The 19,605-nt window shown below is 39.4% G+C and overlaps 1 protein-coding gene across 1 annotated transcript; it reads right to left on the bottom strand.

Moving 5' to 3' along the window:
- Positions 1 to 6,488: 6,488 nt before the first annotated feature.
- LOC148037022 (RGG repeats nuclear RNA binding protein A-like) lies at positions 6,489 to 9,799 on the bottom strand. Its single transcript, XM_087675962.1, has 7 exons — positions 9,347 to 9,799; positions 8,299 to 8,695; positions 7,657 to 7,725; positions 7,405 to 7,540; positions 7,157 to 7,312; positions 7,004 to 7,066; positions 6,489 to 6,910 (listed from the first exon to the last, which is right to left on the bottom strand). The coding sequence occupies exons 1-7, from the start codon at positions 9,543 to 9,545 to the stop codon at positions 6,716 to 6,718; spliced, it is 1,215 nt and encodes a 404-aa protein (XP_087532088.1). The 5' UTR covers positions 9,546 to 9,799; the 3' UTR covers positions 6,489 to 6,715.
- Between the last annotated feature and the right edge of the window lie 9,806 nt (positions 9,800 to 19,605).

The following is a 19,605-nucleotide window of genomic DNA, read 5'->3' as shown; positions in this document are numbered from 1 at the left end:
ATCCTTGATGTTGTGCATATAGATGTTTGGGGGCCTACACAAAATGTATCTCTTGGAGGTAGTTCATACTTTGTCACATTCATTGATGATTGTTCTAGAAAGCTATGGGTATATTTTATGAAGGAAAAGAGTGAAGAGTTTGAGCACTTTAGAACTTTCTCAAGGCTACAATTAAAAGAGAAACATGCTTGAAAGTAAAGTGCTTGAGGTCAGATGGAGGGGAAGAGTACCTCTCGAATAAGTTCAGTGATTTTCTAAGGTCTCATGGGATAAAGAGACAGTTCACATGCAGGTATATCCCATAGCAAAATGGGGTTGCAGAGAAGAAAAACATGCATATTGCAGAAGTTGCACGTGCCTTGATGGCTGAAAAGGATATGCCTAAGCATTTTTGGTCTGAGGTTGTTCATACTGTTGTTTATATTATGAACAAAACTCCCACAATTGCAATTCATGGTATGATCCCCGAAGAATGTTTTACAGGTAAGAAGCCTGATGTCTCACACTTGAAAGTGTTCGGCTATATTGCATATGTTCATGTTCCAGATGAGTTGCGGAAGAAATTGGATCCAAAGGCTGAAAAGTGTGTCTTTCTTGGATACTCTTTATAGCAAAAAGGGTATCGTTGTTATAACCCTGTCACATGTAGGTTCAGAGTGAGCAGGGATGTCATCTTTGATGAAATGAGCAGTTGGTATGCATCTAGTGGTGATGCATTGGATGATGATGATCATGATCATGACACTCATGTGCAGGATGAAAAGCAAGAATCACGGACTCTTAGTGGACCAGAGACATCATCTGGCAGTCCCTGGTCTGGGAGACTAAGGAGTATCTCTACATCTTCAGGTGCATCTAGTAGCACTACAGGTAAAGACAAAGGAAAGAATAAAGTGTCAGATAGCATTGATGCAATTCTTGATGGAGACTCCAGTGGCTTAGAGAGCTTGGATGATGAGCTTGGCATTTCTTCAATGAGGACTCCAGGTGTGCAAAGAGCACGTGTCAATGCAAAGACTCCATTGAGTGATCCAGTGGTACGCACGTCTAGCAGGGTGAGATACCATGTTAACAGATTTGGTTTTGAAGGTTATGCAGCTCACCATTATGCTTATATGGTGAAAGTGATTGAGGATGTTGAGCCCACATGTTTTGAGGAGGTTGTTGGTCATGCTCATTGGGATGCAGCAATGGATGAGGAGATGGCTGCATTAGAGGCCAATAAGACTTGGGATCTAGTATCATTGCCGAAGGGCAAGAAAGCTATTAGATGTAAGTGGGTTTATAAGATTAAGCACAATGCAGATGGTTCTATTAGTAGGTACAAAGCTAGGTTGGTTGTAAAAGGCTATGCCCATACATATGGCATAGATTATGAAGAAACCTTCAATCCAGTTGCTAAGATGGCAACTGTCAGAGATGTGTGATTGCTTTGGCAGCAGCCAAAGGTTGAAGTTGCAGCAAATGGATGTAAAGAATGCCTTCTTGCATGGTGATTTGCAGGAAGAAGTGTATATGGATCAGCCAGTAGGTTATGAAGATTTAGAATATCCCATATATGTGTGCAGGTTGAAGAAGGCACTCTATGGGCTCAAGCAAGCACCTAGAGCATGGTCTGACAAGATCAGAGAGTATCTTGTCAATGTTGGCTTTTATGTTTTTGATGCTAATCACTCACTTTATGTGAGAAAGGGAGATGTAGGTTTGGTCATCATAGTCATCTATGTGGATGACTTGATTATTACAGGTGATAGTGATAGTGGGATTGCTGAAGTCAAGGACTTTTTGAAGAAGAAGTTTGAGATAAAGGATTTAGGTGAGCTAAGGTACTTCCTTGGCATTGAGGTGATCAGATGTGACGATGGCATATGGCTGTCCCAAAGACAGTATGGCTTGGATATGTTGTCCAAGTATGGTATGACAACATGCAAACGACTTTCAGTCCCGTTGGAGCAGAACGTAAAGTTGAGTACTGATGTTGGGGATGAGATAGAATACCCTTGTATGTTTAGGAGGATAGTGGGGAGTTTGATCTACATGACCATTACAAGGCTAGACTTGAGCTACGCTATTGGTCTTGTGAGTCAGTTTATGCAAGTGCCTAGAAAGCCACATTTGGATGCAGTCAGACGCATATTGACATATGTGAAGTCCACATTACATTATGGACTATTCTATTAGGCAGGTACAGATGTACAGGTGTTTGGATACACAGATGCAGATTGGGCTGGTAGTATGTCTGATAGAAGATCTACCAGCGGATACATGTTCTCTCTTGGTAGTGCAGCAGTTACTTGAAGATGTACAGGTGTTTGGATACACATATGCAGATTGGGCCGGTAGTATGTCTGATAGAAGATCTACCAGCGAATACATGTTCTTTCTTGGAGCAGCAAAAAGCAATTTACAGTTGCTTTGTCGAGTACAAAGGCTGAGTATAGAGGTGCTGCTGTTGCAGCATGTGAGGTAGTATGGCTGCAAAAGTTATTAGCTGATTTAGATGTGCATGTGAAAGGTCCAGTTGTCATTTATTGTGACAACATGAGCAATATACAGTTGGCCAGGAACCTTGTGTTCCATGCCAGGACAAAACATATTGAGATACACTACCACTTTGTGAGAGAGAAGGTACTAGCAGGTGAGATTGATTTGGCGTATGTCAGCACACATGATCAGATAGCTGAAATCTTCACAAAGGCATTGGGTAGAGAGAAGCTTGAAAAGTTTCGAAGCTTACTTGGAGTTGCAGAGATGCAGTTGAGCTTGAGGGGGATTGTTGAGATGACAAGCTCAACACATGCGGACATTAATGATGGACTGCCTGGTTAGATGGGTCTACACGTCTACACTTAGCACGTCGGTGGTCATTATGACTCTCACATGGCCACTGACTCGTTACTTATTATATTCAAGTTGTTACACCTATTTACAGCTGGCATAGTTATAGCATCAGTCGACTAGTGTAGTCGGTTATGCATTGTTTGACTTAGTAGGCCACTTTCCTTTATGTTGTATCTTATCTATACTTTGTGTACATTGAAAAGTGTGTGGAAGAAGAAGAAAAAACCAGCAAGAAAACGTTTTTGGCCTCCATCTCTCTTCTTATCTCTTGAGTGAGCTTCTCCTTGTGCATTCTGTGTGTGTTCGATGCAACATCTTGAGCAAGTCTCCCCACCACGTGATTCGTGAAAAACCAAGTATGACAAATCTTATCAAAGTTCAAACGTTGTCCACACAATCATCTAGAAATAGGTGCAATTTCAAGGCTATCCATGCTGGTCAAAAGCACAAGTGTTTGTAGTTGGTTGAAGTTCCAATAGTTAACACTCAACACTATGGACTCCCTTGAATGCCTCAAATGCCCTGATCATAAGACATATTAGCTACATGCCTTTTACCCAATATTGTCATTGATTGTAGTCTATATTTAGCTCCCATTTATGCTTATGCTCAACAAGACCATCCTCTGATACCATATCAAGAAAATGGGAGAGAGAGATGAGGCCACACAAAGCTAGTTGCTCTCATTTTCTTCATCATTATTCAAGTACACACACTCAACTTTAGTGACCTAATACATCTAGATCTAAGTGATCAAAATCATATTGATCTACTAACTACAATTGTCATGACCCGACTTATTCAATGACACACACATGCTAGAGATAGTTGGACACATAGTTGTCATGTCGGGCATACATGCAACTTGAGCTTGAAGTCTCAACATTGTAGAACTAGGGTGACTAAGTCCCCTCCCTCATAAAATAGACATTCTTGTCTAGCTTCTTAATAATAAAATTTCCACTATTCTCAACCATATGTCAAAATTGCATACCACTCAACAAGCAAGTCTATTAAGCAACCTTTTCCATTGATTACTCAACAATACATACAATCTACAACCTATTTACAAAGAACCCAATGTTTCCTTTGCACACCCCTTAAAACTAAAACTTAAAATATGTAACCTATGCATCCAAAAACAATCAATAAAGCCGAAAATACAACATATCTTAAAACTATTGTCCATAACCTTAAAAAGCTAAAACAAAGCCAAAAACCACCTCAAATGGGCCCTAAAAGTAGCAAAAAAGTCCTAGACAACTAATGCACATAATATGCACCATTCTACTTAAATAACAAATCTCACACCAATCAAAGATTTTTACTCTCTTTCTTCCAATGACTTCATTAACACTATCCAATGGTTGTTGAAGTCCTTGCTGCTAAACTCCAACCTCCAAAACAACCTTCAATAATGGTGTAGCTCTAATACCATGTCGCAAATCACATTGTGAAAAGACTTGCTATACCCAATATACAAGAAAAAACCTCACTCAAAAACATAAAAACAAATATAAAAACAAAGCATTGTTTTATTAGCCTCTCTCATTCACATTATACATTATACAACTTAAATAAAGGAAACCTATTCACTTAAACAATGCATACCTAGTTGTATTGATCAACCAATACTAGAACCATACAAGCTATTAAAATACAACTAATCAAGTATAAAAGTTACAAGTAAATAACCATGTGAAGATTACTAATCAAGTATAAAAGTTACAAGATAATAATCATGTGAAGATTATGACCACTGATGTGCAACTTAAAAACATGCTGACCCATATAACCAAGTAGTCCATCAATGTTCACATGTATTGAGATGGCAAATGAGCTCACCATTTGAATATATTTTGCACCAAAGTCATCATTTTCAATCTTTTGTACACCACATTTTGCTAGGCAACAAACAACCTTCACCCTCTATTTTCAACCTAATTAGATGCATCATCCACATTACTTTGCATAGTTGGCCATGTAATCATCCAGACTACCTACTACATTTCAAGATCAGCTCAAGGTTTGACACACTTTGAAGACTAATGTTACCGACTCCTCTTTAGCACACCTTCACCTTGGTCCCCACCCAAAACATGAAGACTTCAAGTTCATAGTGTCATGCCGATTCACATCACCTTGAGTTCTACTATTTTCACTATGTTTTTGTCATACACTATTCTCACACTCAGTTCAAGCATTTCTTAGAGAGAGAGAGAGAGAGAGAGAGAACAATGCTTTGGGAAATAAATCTCTTGGAGGTTTCGTAAGTGCATACCTCTTCAAGTTCATAGTGTCATGCCGATTCACATCACCTTGAGTTCTACTATTTTCACTATGCTTTTGTCATATACTATTCTCACACTCAGTTCAAGCATTTCTTAGAGAGAGAGAGAGAGAGAGAACAATGCTTTGGGAAATAAATCTCTTGGAGGTTTCGTAAGTGCATACCTCCAAAACCTCTTGCTATTACAGATACATATACAGATTTCACAAAGATGCACATTCAACAAGCATGCGCACACACAGGTGTGCTTTGAAGTGAAACTAAGTTGACTTACATGCTACAATACACCAGGGACAAACACCTTTCAACTATAAGGACTGCTTGAGCCACTAGTATTTACGGCAATTTAGCATCATACTTTGATTGGACTATCAATGGCAAAAAATACATCTGCTCAGCAGCATAAAATGTACACAAAATAGTTTGAACTTGAAGAGAGCTGTATTTGATTATTATTCTCTTTCAGAAATTCAATTAAAATGAATTAACATATACATTTACAAAGAGCACGCACACATGCACATGCACATGCACACGCACTCGCACTCATGCGCACGCATGCATGTGTTCCTGGCCAAAGAATATCTTCTTACACGAGTCCAAGCGTGTTTTATGGCCTGTGGCCAAAGATCTCCCCCTCTGCAAGTGCAATATGGACAATATCCTACTGGACTAGCTGTACACACCTCACATAGTTTCAAAATTAAAATACACAACATTGTTTCCTACTGGATGTGCCAGCTACGTCTCTAAAGCCACTGAAGAAAAGCTTTAGCAAAAGTAACTCTCAAACGCTTCCAAAGAATACATAAGCACCATGTCACTGCATAACACTGCAAAATACAGGCACCTACAATTACTCTAAAATAACCATCTATTACAATTTTACAACTGCTTAATACAATTTTTATATCTAAAGAACTGATTACTCTGAGGGTCATGATTTACGCGTAATTTCCCTAGCTCTGGGCTACTGGAGGAATCAGATCCTAGTCGGTTTGTGAAGGAGTGCTAATATGAAACTCAAACATTGGATTGAAACATGAGACCTTTTCCCAAGTCCTTGACTTCAAAAGGTCAGCATGGACTCCTGAACACATTACTCAATGGTTATTTTCAGAGTCTTAGCATCACTTCACATAAGTACAAACATTATGCATTTGCAAGAACCCGCCACAATGAAGTGAAATTTCACAAGATGGCAAAACCCCTTCAGACCACCTCAGCACTCAACTATCATTAGAAGTTGAAGCTAAGCTACACATCATGATGTGAACAGAAAAGAAGAGAACAGTACAATTATCGCAGTTGCACCAGTTAATTAAATCACTTGCAACTCGTTTCACATTCTCAAGAGTAAGAAATCGAGCCTAAACTTATGAGGAAAGTCTACAACACATCTCACCATACAGTTGGAAATAACACTCAGAAGTGGAGTTGATGCAAACCTTTACTCCCTTCAGATGGAGCTTACTAGACAGATCTTTCTTGCAGTTAAAAATGTACCAAAAGATGTCCTTGGTTGAGTTTGGACCATCTGTTTGGGCATAAAATTCAACTGCAACAGTGAGGAGTCTGTTCACTTTAGTTTGCACCCAATGTAGGGAACTGACCGGGATCCTCAATTCGAGGAGCCGCAAGCATTTGCCCTGAATAAAAACCACCTCCAAAACCACCCCTAGCCCCACCACGGCCACGGCCACCACGGCCACGCCTACCACTTGGGCTGTAGTACTCCTCGCCTTCAGCAGGCCTCAAAAATTCATTGATGCTGACGGGCTTTGAGAAGAGTAACAGCATAAAAGTTAGTTAGAAAACAGAACTCATGAAATCAGTAAGATAATGTTACTGAAAAAGGAGCAGGAAAAACACCTTTCTAATTCTCTCCTCCTTGTCTAGGACCTCTTTTCTCTTGGCTTTATCTTTATCGGAACCCTGCAAAGTTGTAGAAGTATATGATGAAATCAGTTCGACTATCACAAAAATAAACCTTCAAGTGAGATAACTACATATAGGTTAACTTACCAACTTCAAAAAATCATCAACTTGACTCTTTTTCTCTACTATCTGCATAGACTCGAAGTCCTTGTCAATAGTAACTTTCCTTTCCTGCCCTTTGAGAGCTTCCAACGGCTTTCGTTTCTCAGCCATGACCTTGAAATATTCATCAAGTGTCATCTCCTGCATCATACAAGAGACAAGTTATGCACTTAGAGCCAGATTGTCTGTGAGAGGAAGGAAAAGATACAAAAAAAACCAGTAATTTGGAGTACTTTATCTTCCTCCTCCTCCTCTTTTTTCTCATCCTTATTTCCAGGGTCCATTTGTGTCTCATCTCCAAGTTTCTTTTCAGGAACATCATCCACAATGGTCTTATCTTCCTCACCTGCAGTTATCTCTGCAGAATCCCTGGTCAAAAATCTAACACCTTGAGAAAGTGCTACTGCAGAATTTGGCTATGCAAATCAGAATGGGCAAATTTTAGCACATCGACAAAATATAGCAAACTCGGACTAAAGGCTTACTGCACAGCATCCTGTTCAAGTTCAGTGCCCCAGTTGCCACGGCCAGCACCATTTCTCTTAATCTCATTCCTACAAGTTCCAACATAAAACCATCAAACCAAAACACAATTGAGCTTCCAAAGGATAAAGGACACTCTCAGTAATGAGCAGCAGGCTGCAGGACACACATCACAACATGTTTTAAAGCAGTAATGACGAAACCTAAATGTCAAATACATCCAACAACAAGAATGCTAAGACTTCAACCACAAACATGTTAGAGCACAGGTCAAGACAAACCAAAAATTGACAGCTTAAGGACCTAGAAGATCAAAGATCTCATTCCAACAAAAACCAATATAAAACCATAGAATCAAATTCACAATTGAGCTTCCAAAGGACAAAAGATACTCCCTATTATCAGCAGCAGGCTGCAGGACACACATCACAGCATGTTTTAAAGTAGTAATGACAGAACACAAATGTTGTAGACATCATGCAGAAGGAAGTGCATAACAATGAGAATGCTAAAATCTCAACTACGAAGATGTTAGACACAAGTCAAGACAAACTGACAATTGACCACTTAAGGGCCCAGAAGATCAAGGCATTATGTGCAGCACACAAATGCTTTCCATCCTTTGCAAAAACAAAAAAGCATACCCTCGACCAGTTCCACTTCGTCGATCATATTCACGGCGCCGTGGGCGGTCTTCACCATCTGCAGTAAAACCTATCCCACGACCACGACCTCGGCCCTGACCACGTCCACGCCCACCTTCATTTGGGTGGCTATTTTCTCCTGTTTCCTCAAATGAAGTTGCTGAGTCTCCATTCATAGCAAATGTGCCATTCTGATATCCACCTCTACCACCTTGAAAACCATTGTCACTCCTCCTTTGGTCATTGTAACCACCATAACCACCTTGATCTCCTTGATATCCAGGGTTTCTACCAAACCCTCCTTCATATCCTCTTCCCCTGTTTCCATAGCTTCCTCTACCTCCCCCTCGATCTCCGCGACCACCTCTGCCCCTATTTCCATCAGCCTGGGCTTTTACTGCAAATTTATGTGCACTACAGAAGCTTAGACTAAACCACTTTGAAGATGTGGAAAATAATGAATATCAACAAAAATCCAATCAACAAAGTGAGTGATTGCTACAAAAAATTTACATATCAAGAAGTTCAAACCATCATCATGCATGGAATGCACTTTGAGGCACAAATGCAGGACAGAAAGTAACAGCGTATTGAACAGCCCACATTGAGGGAGGAGCCCACATTGAGCGAGGATCCAATAAATGCACAAAACCCCCCACCCCCAAAAAAAAATTACAGCTAAAATCAAGACCATTACAACCTCAAATCAAATATGCATATAGTTTCAAACCAGCTATAGCTCAAATCACAAATGCTCGCAGTTCAAACTAGAGTATGACGACAGTATGTTTCAGCTATATCCTCAGACACCAAACACGAGAATGAATGAGAGGATACTCATCGTGTTAACCAGGCTTATAATTTCTTAAAGATGTCATTTTGTACGGGTTTCAGATAACGTTCAATTTCTACAAAACAGTCAACGCAGCACTGACTAATAATGGCAGCGTGCGGCCAGGAGCAGATCAAACGTCCAGAATTTCACCAATAGAACAAGAAAGAAAAATCCCTTGTTCACAGATACACACACTCCTGAGAGAGCTCTTACCAGCTTGGGCAGGAGGAAGGGGCTTGGACGGAAGCTTGGCAGCAGGGGCCGCCTGCTGCTGCTTCTTGCCGCTAGCATCTGACGCAGGCAGGACCTTCGTTGGAGGGGCGGCTGCTGCTGCGTTAGCGCGAGCAAGGAGGTCCGAGGGATCGTCATTCTCGTCGTCTCCGAGCAGGTGGTAGAAATTCTGCGAGGCCATGGGGACTGAAACAAGGACGTGCAAGGGAACGATTCCGGTGCAGGATCAATGCGCTCTGGAAGACGCCATAGCCAGGAGAGCTCTCTCTCTCTCTCTCTCTCTCTCTCTCTCTCTCTCTCTCTCTCACTCTCAGAGGAGATGCGGGAAAACTGGACAAGCAGGCGTAGTGTGAGTTGCGGCGATGGACCGACGAAGCGAGGCGATTTACTTTGCTGAGGAGGACTCAGGAGGATGAAGACGGGAGACCTTTAAACCCTCATCCAACCCTGGTTAAGTTTATGATTTGTTTTGCTCCTGTGCATGTAGACTTCAGGTTGTGCCCCATTTCCTCCCCCCCTTCCCTTTTATTAGGGTTTTACTCTTCCTCCTACGTTCTAACAGCCCGTTCCTATGATATCAACCAACCCTTTGATTATCAATCCAAACCATGCTAAGCCTTCCCTAATGTAGTTGGGGTGATCCTATGTGCTCTTCATGATTTCTTTCTATAGCTTTTCAATCTATGCAACAAGGGAGGGTTGGTACACAAAGCTCTAGCATTGTGATTAGTTTCAGCTTTTTTAATCAATTTATTTGCCAATCAAGATGATGATCAAGTAGTCATGGTGATGACTAGCCAGTATCCAAAACAACATTGGTTCATTTTTTGAAGTCATGATCATGATGCTCAAAATATCACCATGTCTTAGAAGACCTACCCTCCCATCCATAGTGGCATGAATAAGGTTTGTGTGAATGAGTTACAAAGCTAAGGATAGATTCTTGGAACCAACTTGTTGGTTGGGGAGAACCTCCTTTCACCCACAAGAATCGCCCTAAATCCTCATATTTTCTAAAACTTATGGAGTACTCCCATGCATGTATAAACATGTAAGTATACATATGCATTCAATATGTATGTACATGTACTACATGCATCGCATACATGCATATAGCAAACAAAGGTTTACAAAATATCAAGTGTGTTAAGTTGGTATTTTTGACCTTTTGAGATGTCTCCTCACCTACTGCTCCATTTCTTTTCTTTTAAAAACACAAAAAACCAAAGAATGACAACTCCGCTAGTGTATCTAAAAGTCTTTAAGGGTAACAACCCTCCTTTAAATCTTGCTTTTATACTCTATTTTCTTGAACCATAACATTTATATAACGATTAATGTGGGTTAAGTTATACTTTTGTTTCATCACTAACAAAAGAGAGTTCATATTATAATGAGGCCAATGTCAAGTAACCTAATGAAAAAAAATACAACATGGTGGAAGATAGAAGTGAGCACAAGTACAAGAGAGTGAGACTTTTTGCTTTATAAAACTAATACAATTGTTGGCTAATGGGCCAATGGCCATCTACCTATGCACTCTTAATAGCTTTGATGGTGATCTAGATAGATGTTGGACACATGACAATGAGTATAAAAGGTGTGAATGTTGAATAGTTGTGATGTACTAGAGGGTAGCACCTCCTCTCTACATATGATTGTGAGTTCTCGATAGTTTCAATTTACAAAATTGATATGAATGTTGGCTAATGACTACCTACCCAAGTGCACCTAAGAGGTTCAAAGGTGATTTGGATGGATGTTGGATGGAAGACAATAAGTATAAAATGACTACCTACCCAAGTGCACCTAAGAGGTTCAAAGGTGATCTGGATGGAAGACAGTAAGTATAAAAGGACTAAGAGCTCAATAATTGTGATGTGGTAGAGGGTAGCATTGCCTCCCTATATATAACGCTAGAGATTGACAAATCAACAAATACATGTAGGTAGTTCTACTTGACTTATTACCTATGCATTCCAATTGATTTGCTAACTCAAACCCCATAATAGGGCCCCTAGATAACTCATCATATGATGCAAGGTACTTTGAGTGTATACTCCACTAACCTTCAGTAAATGTTTCCCACTCAACCAAACCATCAAGTCCACATATGCGATCTCATGGCAGTAGTCATCAAGTAGGAACCTTTGGCTACTCAGACAAGTCATCTAGTAGGACCCTTAGGCTAGTTAGGCTAGGCTCTTTAGGCTAGTCATCTAGCCAGGCCCTTGGGATAGGCAATGAAGGAACTTTAGCCATGCATTCTTAAATTTAAGCATGTTCTTTTGTCATTGCAATTCTATTAGGTTTGATTGAGCTGAGACATGGATTTTTCAACCTTCCCAAAGGTGGCTCCATGCTCTCTCTCAAGTTGAGCCTCACTTTATTGAACTAATTCATTCTAGTGTCTACTATGGGAACCTTATTCATATCTAGTACCCATCATGGCTTCTCCCCATTTGGGGGCCATACAACATGAGCAATTGGGTCATATGTAAGTAATTAAGATGTGGGCATTTAAGCAAGTGCTAGGTTCCAGCCACACCAATTTTTCCAAGTAGTTATTGCTTGTTCTTCATTGATTTTGGATCGACTTGTTACTTCTCATTGAGGAGAACTCTCTAGTGGCAAATACAAAGACTAGTATGGTTATTTTGTTCAACGTATCAACATAATAGGATATGTCATATAGTCAACTTTTTCAATATTTCTTTCGACTAGATGTCCACTCCAATTAAGCTATATATTGTTTAGCATATGCATGTTTGATTTACGGACAAGAATGAAGTTCTTAGTCTTACTTCTTTCCTCCTTCTTTCTTAGTGGTGGGCCCCTAACTCTTGTGGCTTATGCATGCAAATATAGTTCTTCATAATTGTGCTTCTCGCTTAGTGGTTGTCATTAATGGAATGATGCAATACTAGACAAATGGGCATGCGTTCATGGCCAAAACCAACTTCCAATTTACTTTTATAGTTATGGAGTAAGGTGCAATGAAAATGTTTCCCATCAATTTGAGTTGCACAAAGAAATTCAAAGTTAGTTGTGAGTTGTGTTATTGTTCTAAATTAGTGCTAAATTTGTCTTGCAAGTTTTGATAAAGAGAATGAGTGTGTGTACTCCAATTCTCTTTTCAATTCTCCTTTTTGGATTATTGGGGAATATGCAACCAAATTTGAGATTGTACAATTTCTACAGTTGCACACATGGAGCACAATTTGCAATACTCAATGTTTGTGACGAGATTAAAGAATCATTCATCCTAAAAGAAAAGTAATTATTCCAATCAAGTTTTGATATAATTAAGTATAGGTGATGGCTACTTGTTTAGTCTAGAAGGTTGGAGAGACATTACATAGGGTATTATAACATAGTTGAGGAAAATATAATCATATGATATGATAATGTAGCCATTGCTAAAAATGGAAATATAGTTAATGGCTACTTGTTTAGTTTAGAAGATGGATAGACATTACATATGATATGACTATCCATAACAATTATAGGGTGTTTGGAGCCAATAGATGTCATTACCTATACTACTTTATCATATTCGTTATAGGTTGGGAAAGCCACTAACATACCCCCTTTCCCAAACCTCCCCTTTTTAATTAAAACCCCCCTTCTCAGACATGTAATCTCTCCCTCTCTTCCTATTCCCCTTTTCAATTAAACTCCCCATCTCTCTTAAGTGTAGGCTCTCTCTCTCTCTCTCTCCTTCCTCTTTCTTTTTGAATTAAATCAAACTTTTCACAAATGTATTTTTCTCCCCATTTTTAAATCAAAAGTTTATCTCTGTGTGTGTGTGTGTGTGTGTGTGTGTGTGTTAGATTAAACTTTAAAATTTAAACTTCTCTCCTTTTCTCTTTTTGCATCTTTCAATTAAATATTTTAAATTTTCCTTCCCTTTTAATTAAACATTTTTAAAAGCTTTTTGAAATTAAAAATTTCTTCACATACTTTCAGAGAGAGAGAGAGAAAGCATAAAAAAGAAAAAAAGAAAAGTGGGGAGAGAAGAAAAGGAGAGAAAGGGAGAGAGAAAGAAGAAGAGAGAGAATTATAAAAGGCAAGAGAGAGGGGGAGAGAGAGAGAGAAGCAAAGAGAGAAGGAATAAACAAGGGAAAGAGAGAAAAAAAAGAAAAGTTTCTCTCTCTCTCTCTCTCTCTCTCTCTTTGAGTTAGATTGAACTTCTTAATTTAAAATTTTCTATATTTTTCCTCTTCTTTTATTTAAATAGTTTAAATTTTCTTCCCCTCTTAATTACATATTTTTAAAAGCCTTTCTTCTCACATACTTTGAGAGAGAGAGGGGGGATAGAGAGAGAATGATAGAGAGAGGAAATATAAAATTTAAGAGAGTGTGAGAAGAAAAGTGGAAAAAAGAGGGGGGGAGAGGGAGAGAGAGAGAGAAGGCAAAAGAAATGAGAAAAAATGTGTGTGTGTGTGTGTGACAACATGAAAAGAAAAAAGAGGAAATAAAGAGAGGGAGGGAAAAGAGGAGAGAGAAAAAAGGAAAAGAGGGAGAGATTTGGGAGGCAAGTAACACAGAGAGAGAGGGAGAGCGCAAAGAGAGAAGAAAAAAGTATGAGAGAGAAAAGAAAAAGGAGGGCGGAGAGAATGGGGAAAGAGGGGAGAAAAAGGCAAATAAAAAAGAGGAGAGAGAAGAAGAAGAAAATAAACAAGAGGGGAGAGAGAGAAGAAGAAGAAGAAGAAGAAGGAGAAAAGCAAAAAGAGGAGAGAGAGAGAGAGAGAGAGAGGGGGGGAAAGAGAAGAGAGAAAAAAAGAGGGAAGAAAGAGAGGGGGGAAAATATATGAGAGAGAGAGAGAGGATGCAAAAGAAATGAGAAGAAATGAGAGAGAGAGAGAGAGAGAGAGAGAGAGAGAGAGAGAGAGAGAGAGAGAGAGAGAGAGAGAGAGAGAGAGAGAGAGAGAGAGAGAGAGAGAGAGAGAGAGAGAGGAACAACAACAACGAACAAGAAACACAAGGAGAGAGGGAAGAGAAGAAAAGGGGGGAGACAGAAAAAAAGAAAACAAAAGAGGAGCGAGAGAGGGGGGAAAAGAGGACAGAGAAAAAAAGGGAGAAGAGAGAGAGGGAGGAAAAAAATATGAGAGAGAGAGAGAGGAGCCAATTGCCAATTATACATCTACCCATTCACATGTCATAAATGAATGGTATTATGAACAATACCACTTTCACAAGGTGCAACTAAGAGCCCTAATGTTAACTTTAACCATTTATTCAAGTATTTAACGAATGAATGTCATAAGTGTATCACATCATCAATAGTACAAGAATGCACTAAATGGTGGGTAATCATATGGAATGATTGTTTTGATTGTTCAAACTTAAGACAAAAACTTTGGACCCTTAACCATCTTTTGCATGAGGTCTTTCAACTCATGCCATGGGAAAAAACTAGTTTAACTTTTTCCCACATGTTTTTATGAAGATAGAGCCATTCACAATCATATCCAATTCTAAGTTGAAGTCTTTAACCCTATCAAAAAAGGTCATGCAAATGTTCAAGTTGTAACTACCTAAAACAAATGTGATTTATGCATAATGTGCTATTAGAAAAAGCAAGGCATATAATATGCATGTATGACACTAAAGAATGTGGCAAGCTAAGAGCCCTGAAAGAAAGCCATCATTATTTGTTATTCAAAAGGCCACTTGTTGTGCAACTCATCTTAGAAAGTTAGGATAAATATTAGCTTGTTTGCCTAACTTCTTGAGGGTAATGTTCAACCACTAAAATCGTACACACATAAAACTTTGGAAGCATGCCATTGTAAGACTCCAACATTATAGTCCTATATCCTTACACATGACCAATCATAACCACTATCACATGTTCCCAAACACAACAAATGAGAATCATTATAACATCATAAAGAATGAGTAAGGTGCCAAGACTTGAAATTTTGTAAGTAGTCATCTTTTGGGTCTCTGTTGATATGGAAATGTGCTCAAATAAATCCACTTGTTTTCATGAGTTTGGAAATCCAAACACCACCATTTGGTAGCATAACCATTCTTCATATGGACACGAATGTATCATGCATAGCAAATTTTTTCCAATTTTCACACGTAGAGCTTTTCAAGGAATTGTGTATGAGCAACCCAGTTATTGAGATCCTTATAATGAATGCACAATCTATGAGTAGTCACCCTTATTGAGGCTAAAGACCCATGTTAAAGTTTTTTTCTTCCTCTTGCTTCACCTATTTTTGGTAGTTATTGGTTGTGATGAAGGTGTCAATATTACTTGCTTCTAGTTTTGTGTTGTGGTATCACACATTTGTGGACCTAGTGTATGAATTACCGATATGGAATCCTCGGCAAAAGAATGCTTTTTGTACTCATAATGCATATCAAAAGACAATTAAAGGAGAATGACCTACTAGCCCATATATTTAAGCTTAAAAAATGGTAACCCCCATAACCTACCTAACATGAGGGTGTAATCTACTAAGCATAAGGGCAAGCAATTGCCACTCAAGAGACCATTGATATAAAAAAAGTGTGATCATTTATATATGCTTTTATTATATGTTCGATAATATTTGAACCACCAAAACTTCATTCGTACCTCCCACTTCTCCCAAACCTCCAGTGCTACTTTTTGCTATTTTAAATTTGAAATTTGAATAGAAGATGGGGTTAATAAATTTAAAAATGTTAATGGACATTCTATACAACACTTCTCTCTCTCTCTCAATCCTCTCTCTCTCTTTCACTCACACACACACACACACACACACACACACACACACACACACACACACACACACACATATCTCTCTTTCTCTTTGTGCACATGAGTGAGTACTTCTCTTTGTCTACACAAAAGTAAGTGGTCTCAGTGTGGAGGCTAGCCCTCTCTCTCTCTTTGTATCTCTGCATGCCACAAAGTGGCGAGGTAGGTAGGCATGTTAATGGTAGGAGGGCAAGCAAGCTAGTGACGATAGGAGGTTAGAATGGCTTTAATAGCTGAAAGACAAAGAGGGGGGAGTGGATGATAAGGAAGAAAGTGGCAAAGCGATGGGAACGATAGCAAACAAGGCAACACAAAAGGAGTGGCTTGGTTCTCAAAGAGGCTCATGCTCTCTCTCTCTCTCTCTCTCTCTCTCTCTCTCTCTCTCTATCATTTATGTGAGAAATTAACTTACCTAGGTCTTCTCCTTACTTATACTCCGACTAAAAATTTTCGATCTTCAGGAAAATGTTAGAGTTCTTTCCTATAGCACCATAAAGCTTTTCAAGCTCATCCCATTTCTCCTTGTAGTGGAGAGTTTGTTCTCTATGATGGGTTAGGGATTCATCCAAATGAAGATGATTATGGCTTGAGCTCTTTCATCATCTTCTACATCAAGTGGGTTTGAAGGATCAATAACCTTGGTCCCTTTGATGAAGGGTTAGTAGCCCCATTCCATCATTTTATACTTCACTTAGTACTTGCCAGGATGAAAGTCTTTTCCATCAAACTTATCGATTTAAGGTCTAGCATTGGCTTAAGCCATGACCATGATAGGAAGGTCTTACTGATTGCTCTAGGCAATGGCAGTGTCTAGTCCTTTACACAATGGCCAATAAGTGCAAAAGCAAAAAGAGACGACTAACACATTGCAAGCCTAAATCTAATGTGTTACAAGATGAGATGTTATAATATTCAATGCGTTTATACTACAATTAACAAATATCTAGCAAGCAAGTGATTAGAAGGTAAGCTCATTGATGTCCCTCGAGTGTTGGAGCTACTCCCAAATATGGAACAAACGTCAAAGAATATGCTTCAATCATTAGAATCATTGTTAATAATTCCCAGAGTGAAAAAAAATGAAAATAGGAGAGCTTGAAGCTTCCTAGCTATGGCTACCGGGAAACCCATAGCTAGGTTTTTGCTTTGTGTGAGCATTAGGGAAGGAATTTTCACAAACCCTTTTAGGGTAGGATATCTCGCTTATGGAGCTACAAAATCCCCATGACAGCCTCCTATATTGTGACTTCTACAGTGTGTGGTAGATTGCAGATCATCACGTTGTCAGGAATGGCACCTTTTTGCATCTGCTATGATGCCAGCCTGATGCGCCTCCATTGTCCAGGTTTGACTCGATGTGCTAATGCATCTTGAGTTGGAGAAGAAATTCCTAGAAGAAATTAGGAGTTGATATGGCCTCCTTTGCTCACACTAGCTCCTCCAATGGAGGTAGATGTTGGTTGGCTATGGAGGTTGAAAGACCAAGTCTATGAGAAAATGAAGCTTTTCTTGTGCACTTAGGTTGAGCTGAGGTTTAGAGAACCTAAAGGGATTAGAGATGGCTTTGATACCATGTTGAGATATCAGAGTGAGAGCAAGAGAGTGTGCACAAGAGGGAGAGAGAGAGAGCTCAAGTACAAGAAGAAGATATTGCTTAATGAGTTGTTCACAAGTACAACTAGTACACTCTCCTCTACCTTGAGAGTGACCTTGAGGCTTTTTGGATAGCCTCTGGATGGCTAGGGTTAGGGTTTCCCCCTGCCCTCTAGTTCATTCACACCTAGCTACCCTTATCCACCCTTGTATACATAGGCTTCACATGCCTATCTCTCAACATTTATAATATGACTCTCAATAGAGAAGACAAAGCCACACAACACTTGGAGTTGTACAAAGTGGTAGAGGGTGGTAGAAGTGAACATAATGGAGCAAAAGGAGAGAGAAAAAAGTAATGTAGCAGGCTAGTAATAGTGTGGAAGTGGACCAAGGGGAGTAGCAAACAAGAGGAGCAATAGTGAAATAGTGGGGTGTGCAATGGTGGTGCGAAGCATGGCAAAGCCAAGGCAATAAAGTAAAGAAGCGATGGCACGGAGCTACGAAAATGGAGTGCAACAGAGCCAAGGTAGATCAGAGCTAGCATCATGGAGATTGTGGAGGTAGACGAGCAACAAAAAGGGTGCATGAGAGAGAGAGAGAGAGAGAGAGAGAGAGAGAGAGAGAGAGAGAGAGAGAGAGAGAGAGAGAGAGAGAGAGAGAGAGAGAGAGAGAGAATTGTCTAAAAGGCCCATTGTAAATACTCCATTAATTTCAACATCTTCAAAGAGAAAAAGATAAGAGATGGAGAGAGAATAACATAAAAGAGACAAAATTATATAGAGAGAGAGAGAGCGCGCAAAAGGAAAGATAGAGGGAACAAAATAGGAGAGAGAGGGGGAGATGAAGAAGAGAGAAGAGAGAGAAAATAAGAGACAAAAAGGGGGTAGAGAGAGTTTGTCATCACTTTCATAAGGTCGACCACCACCAAACTTGATGGAATGCCTATCTACCTCTCACATAACCATTGCATAGTCTCAGAATAAACATAGTGAACTCATGGATTTACCTTCTTATTATAGTCTATCCACAAAGGTTCATTGATGGATCCATGACTCAAGTGATGTGCCTGAAGCAAGCTCCACCCCCATGGCCTTGATCATTGTTGCATAGGCATCCCATAAAAGAAGAAGAATAATAAGAAGAAGAAGTAAGAGCTTCTCCCACACACTCTCTCACTCTCTCCTTGTATACAAGCAAGAAGCAAGAAAAGAGCTCCACAAGATTACACACCACAAGAATGAGCTTATCCATTTATTTCTTAGTTTTATACACGACCTTGATTTTTTGGGTATTATTCCATCTTCTTGACTTAAACTAGTCTTTTCTTACTTGTGCATCCCCCATTATTTACAAATCCTTTCTAATTTGTTAACTTGAGAGTATTACACTTGTGTCTTACTCTAATGATCTTGTTCAAATTACAAGCACTTGTTGGTGATCATTCTCTTTTCTACATCTTTTTTCCAAACATTTTGTGATTCTCCTTGCATGTCTCACCTTCGTTTTTTTTCCCTAGAGAGGGTTAATATTACCCCCTTTTAGATATGTGCAAGCCCCATGGCATTCAATAGTTGGATGAATTGCACTATGTGGTCAGTATTAGTGGGCCATGATGGGGGTGGCTAGCAATTGGATCATTGTGGATGTGGATCGAATTAGCTCTCTTGCCTTAATTGTCGAAAGCTTCTACAATCAAGGGAAAAAAGGAGAGGAATAGTATGACAAGAGCCGCCAATGTCAATAAGTTAGTCAAGTTGATCTTCAAGTCATATTTCTACCATAAAAAAGGGTGTGTGCCTACCTTATTGTGCTATAACTCTTATGCAAGTGAGAGTGCAGTTAGGAGATGGGTCAAAAGGTTGGAGTGTTATCCCACACTTGA

This window comes from Lygodium microphyllum, chromosome 4 (assembly GCF_053477565.2).
Source record: "Lygodium microphyllum isolate KBCC chromosome 4, Lygodium_microphyllum_v1.1.10, whole genome shotgun sequence".
Taxonomy (NCBI): Eukaryota; Viridiplantae; Streptophyta; class Polypodiopsida; order Schizaeales; family Lygodiaceae; genus Lygodium; species Lygodium microphyllum.
This window is presented reverse-complemented; position numbering and strand designations above follow the sequence as displayed.